Here is a 5,563-nt window from a genome sequence, read left to right on the forward strand (position 1 = left end):
GTTTTCGGGTTGGTTTCAGAATGCATGCCTAACTGGTAAATTCCAGGATTGCCAAGATTTTGGTTGATAGACTCTGCTTGAGCTACAAGATGTGCATTACAACGTTCAAATCATGCCCCATTTGGTCAAGTTATGCTCAATATAGTCATGGTCTAATGTGGCGATTTTTGGGTTTCATTGGATGAGGAAGAATCGATGCAATAATGAACTATTGAAAAAAAATTCAGGTTAATATTGATTCCTTGATGATGTACAAAAAACTTGACATCACGTGTAGTTTTTCAGGTGTTTATTTAGGTTTCGAGAAAACAGTGTATGGCCAAATGAGTTAATTTTTGGTTGCTTTTTGTGGGTTTTTTATAGGTGAAGAGGGGAGATCTCCAAGATCTACCACATGTCACTGCACCGATCCCATCAATGCGCACATAAAGGCATATATATAACTTTGGATACACTCCATTGGCCTCACAAAAGGAGTGCCTCCCCTTGCTCCGGCTATGGTGAGCATCCTCATGAGTGTGCAGGGACGTGACAAGCGTTTTTTCACTGGTAGTGTTGCTTGCCATGAACGACAGCAGTGGCGCTCCTCTAATTTTTGACTAGCTTGGGGCTATCCACATGTGAGCGGCGAACATAACCGACACATTATTCAAGGTGTCCTTTAGATGATATTGAATTGGGAGTGCATGTAAAAGAGCTGAGGGGCTAAAAATCAAATGGGATTTTTGTTTCTTTTTAAGGAGGTACCGACAGATGCACATAAAATAAGTCAAGTGAGAGTTTTTTTTTCAGATTTTTTGTCGCATAAAAAATTTGGCAAAGGAAGCAACAACTAAGAAGGAATTTGTCTATGCGTTCTTGAAGAAGAAGTTTTGGGCAAATCAAGGGAGGAAGGATGAAGAAGATGATCTCTTTAGTCGATCTCTCGACAACATCTCTCTCTTTCTTTAATTGCTCTCCGACATGGAGGGGGAAGAAGAAGCTTGATGGTTTTCCTCTCCTTTCTCTCTCTCTCGGTGAAGAAGAAAACAAAGAAGGTTGGCAATCTCATTCTAGAAACTGTATCGGCTCATTCTTCTCCTCTAGAGTACGCCGCCTATTATGAGCTACATAGAATGACAATTAACCCTGTTGTTTGCTGCTTAACTTGTAACGAGCATACATAGAGCTCTAATTGTGGCAATTCCTTGTACTCAATTTCAAATCTCATTTGATAAATCAATTCTTGGTTCTAGTTTATATCCGGTGCCATGTCTTTTGTGACTTGATTCTTTGCGATCACTTTCTCGTAGCCAAAGGCCTTTCTCAACTTCTCCCCTAACCACTTAATCCGCGAGCGTGGTTCTCATAGATCCATAATACCTTGCTTTAGAATACCTTTTATAAGTGTTATCACAAGATTACATGTTCACCCCTTTTTCATTCATATTATAATGAATGAGCTTAATATCTATATCTAGATAGTGGCTTACATGCTGCAAGATTACATGTTCACAGCATTTGCATTCATATTGTAATGAATGAGCTTAATATCTATCTCTAGATAGTGCTTACATGCTGCAAATGACAACATTGGAACTACCACATTGCAAGGCAGAGGTTATTGCTAAACAACATCATCCACAACACTGAAGGCCACAGGGTCTTAAAACACCATCTATAACACTAAAGGACACGGGATTGTATGTACATGAACTCGGCATCTATACATTCTAGAAAATAAAAAAATCCATCACGCTTCCCTCAAGCTTGAACCCATTTCCTCCCCATTGGAAGCCACACGCTCGAACTACATGCCCATGTGGGCTTTCATGCTCCACATACTCTCGACATATACTCGACCACAAATCTATATGCTAGCCTTAACAATAGTAAACTTCCACACTCACACACAAAGTGTGAGCATGTCAATCATGGAGAGGGGGTGTCGTGAGTGTTTGGGGTTCAAGCGTGAGCCATATTGCCTCTAGGCAGTCAAGCATACCGCTTGAACTTTTTATGTCATATGAGTGACTTGCTTTTTGGAGTTGCATGTTCCTTCGTTGAAGTCTTAGCACATATGCCATTTTCTTGTAACTCCGCTTGCACAAGCTCTCTCTTACATAAGTCTACTCTCTAGAGCTCATGCTCTTGTTCCTTGGCCTGATGGATCCTTCATTATGGATTTCCCGTTTGGATTAGGCATCACAAATCATGAGTTATAAATATAAGGCGTCAAATTAAGTTGGAGAAAAGTAGGGGTGATCAGAAAACACGATCTAGCGGCCGCGATTGCTTGTGATGGGGACGACAACTAATCTCAACCATAGATCCCACCGGGTCCCTTTTGGGCTGGTTTGGTGCTTATATCCTTGTGGGGCGGGTGACCCATGGCCATTACAATATGCAACAAGGGTCATTTGAGCTTAATATAAAGATTAAGAGAGAATCTGCCGTCTCCACAAGCAAAAAATAATGCAGAAGCGAATGGCGAGAGTGGCAACTGTTTAAGGCCGCCGCGCATAGCTTTGCGCTCCTCTGAGTGTCCCTTCTTTCTTGGAAGTCCCTTGCGATCGATATGTCCCACTTCTTTTCTTGTTTGTTGCTTTGTTGGCTTTCTCCATGCCCCCTTCACCACAGATGTACTCATCGCACACTGCACACACACACACACAACACCAACAACTTTTCTCCCTAGGCCAGCTTCTAATGGATTGCCCTATTGACCAACACTAAGGAAATTCTCCAGAATCAGCCATGGCTATCATGCACTCTGAATCTGAGACTAATGTCTTCTTGAAGCCAAGCTTGCAGAGCAGACATGGGCTTTCTGCCTGCTTCAAAGGATGTGCGCAGGGCTCTCTTTCGTCGGAACCCACTTCAGTTCTTGACTTGGCTTCCACCATCAGCCCGGTGTCCAGTCCGGGAACAAGCCCGAACTACCTCAACAATCCAGGCATAGCTGCCCCCTCTCTTCACAAATCCATAGTTCATAAAACCTATCATCATATGCAGAATTTGGGCATTTATGATGCTTCCCTGATCCAAAGCCTTTCGCATAATTCGTATGAAGTGGATAATAGCATTGCATCCTCGCCGACCCACAGCATCAATGCCTTTGAGTTCAGCTCCGCATTGTCAGATGGATGTGATGCTATATTGTCTAGTGAGCCTCAAAATGAGAGCTTACATGAGGTTCTTGAGGATCTGCATGTCAATCTCGGATTTGAAGTTGATGCAAAGAGCACACTGGATGACATTTTTGCAGATAGCCCTTCATTCGCCAGTCACGACACAAATGTTTGGGATGAAAACGACACAGTGCTGCTAGACCCCGATGAGTTCATGCATGTACAAGGCTCTCTCTGGGATTCTATGAGTAAGGGCCTCTCTTCCAAAATGCAAGGGAGGTTAACCCAATATAAGACTTGGAGCTCTCCCAGCATCAGTATGTATGGCAGTTTTGATAGGCAACCATGCCATTCCCCTGCATTTAGAATGCAAAGGCCATTTGAGCAGGTTCAAAGCCCTTGTGGCTCCCAATTCAGCACCGAATTTGTTGAATACGCGTCTGGCTTCACCTCGCCCATGGGCAACTGTAGAAAATGCAATTTCTCACAATGCAAGTGTTATAACACCACATGGATGGAAGGGAAACCATCAGAGGAGCAACAGAGGCAGGAAGAGTATGGCTTGGAACTAGTCCACCTCCTCCTTTTATGTGCTCGGATGATCGGCGAGAAGCACAACAAGCAAGTCCAACCTATACTGAGGCGCTTGCAAAAGATGTCGTCCCCTTATGGAGAGCCTCTAGAGAGAATAGCCCACTATGTCTCTGAGGCTTTGCTCAAAAGCATTTCCTATGAGATAAGCTGTGAGAAGGAGTGCAATATCCCACCCACAATGACGGTGCCCCTTCGACAGCTTCTATTGCAAAATCACTCTACTAGCCTTGAGCAGGAGGACATGGAGATTGATGCTTTTCACTTGGCATTATACCAGGCCTTACCTTACACAAGGTTCTTACATTTCACTGCCAACCAGGCTATTTTGGAGGCCGTTGCGGAGTCATCGCACATCCATGTGATCGATTTTGACATTCAGCAAGGCATCCAATGGCCTAGTCTCTTTCAATCTCTGGCGGTCCGACCTCGGGGTCCCCCCAAAATGGTAAGGCTGTCAGTTATAGGCACGTGTAGTAGGCGGCTCAACCAAACAGGGATGATGCTAGCTGAATTTGCAAAGACTCTTGATCTCAACTTCACCTTTCATCCGATTGTCGCTGCCAATGTGAAGGAAGTGAATGTGGGCATGCTTGCATCAGCCGCAAACGATGGCCAGTTTTACGAAGCAAGCTGTAGCGACGCTCGTGAGGCCATTGCTTTAAACCTTTCAGCTATCCTCCATAGCCCAATGTGGGACGGAGTAACAACAGAGATGGTGATGAGCCTTGTGAGAAAGTTGCATCCCAAAGTGGTCACCATCATCAAGGCAGAGAGGCAAAATGAGGCAGTCTCCTATGTGGACAAGTTCTCGGAAATGTTGTTTTACCATAGTGCATTCTTCGATTCAATGGAAGCTTCACTGGCAAGGCGGAGCCCGGACCGAGAGAGGATAGAGAGGGTTTTTCTGAGCTATGGGCTGAAGGACATCATCTCCATGGCTGAAAAGGAAGAGGCGGACAATAGTATCATGAGGTTAAGCACAGAGAAATGGCAAGCTCTAATGAATAGACATGGATTTCACTCACTTGAATTCAGTAGTCATGCTCTCTATCAAGCCAAATTGCTCTTGAATCTCTATGCCTCACAAGATTTTAGGGTTGAATGCACTCAGGCCACCCCAGCCCTCTCCATAAACTGGCAACAAATTCCTCTTTTTTCTGTGCTAGCATTCTCATCATGCTACATATAATGGCCTAAGCCTTATGTGAAACCACCATTGATGATCAGTTTTGCATGCAAAGTATCAACTCATTAGGATGAGACCAAGGTTCAAATCCCCTTATTGTTTTTATACGCCCTATTTTTCGACTACACCGTAGGTAATTCAACTCCCTTGTATTAAACCCACTATTGCTTTGAATTGCAATAGTTGAGGTTGACACTCCATAGTTTTGTGTAGGGTCTAAAGACCTAAAGACCAAGAAACCAAATTCCCACTTGGAAAGTGGTAGCATTTTAGTAGCTTGGTGGCATCAACACAAAGCTCAACCAAGTACATCGCCGCTCTTGGATAATAGTGAAGAGATAGAGAACTTCTTGTATGCTTTCCGTTCAAGGGTAATGCAAAATCCTTTTTTTGCAATTCAAAGCCTGTGTTTAGAAACATGATCTGATGGTGTTACCTTTGAAGTCACATAAATCCAAAAGTTGTCATTTTGCTCTTATGGCTACTCGTACACTATGGACTAATCATGATTACCTAAACTAGTCTGTGGTAATTGTTTGCTTGCTCAAGTGAGAAGCAAGATGGACCCAAATCGATCACAAGAAATTTTGGACAAATTCTCACAATATTTCCCACATTGTGACTTGCCTCAACATCATGAGCTTCTGTGAGGGAGGCACCGCATACCTAGCTA

The 5,563-nt window shown here is 43.6% G+C and overlaps 1 protein-coding gene across 1 annotated transcript; it reads left to right on the forward strand.

Moving 5' to 3' along the window:
* The first annotated feature begins 2,485 nt into the window (after positions 1-2,485).
* On the forward strand, positions 2,486-5,236 carry LOC147419560 (scarecrow-like protein 18). The gene has a single exon (XM_086505911.1). It carries the CDS (start codon positions 2,737-2,739, stop codon positions 4,891-4,893), a length of 2,157 nt encoding a protein of 718 aa, XP_086362037.1. The 5' UTR covers positions 2,486-2,736; the 3' UTR covers positions 4,894-5,236.
* The last annotated feature ends 327 nt before the right edge of the window (positions 5,237-5,563 follow it).

Source organism: Adiantum capillus-veneris, chromosome 29 (genome assembly GCF_014529385.1).
Source record: "Adiantum capillus-veneris isolate H3 chromosome 29, ASM1452938v2, whole genome shotgun sequence".
In the NCBI taxonomy this organism is placed as follows: domain Eukaryota; kingdom Viridiplantae; phylum Streptophyta; class Polypodiopsida; order Polypodiales; family Pteridaceae; genus Adiantum; species Adiantum capillus-veneris.

Bases quoted from the DNA above. Each gene is read 5' to 3' on its own strand.
- LOC147419560 (XM_086505911.1), top strand. From the start codon at position 2,737: ATGGCTATCATGCACTCTGAATCTGAGACTAATGTCTTCTTGAAGCCA.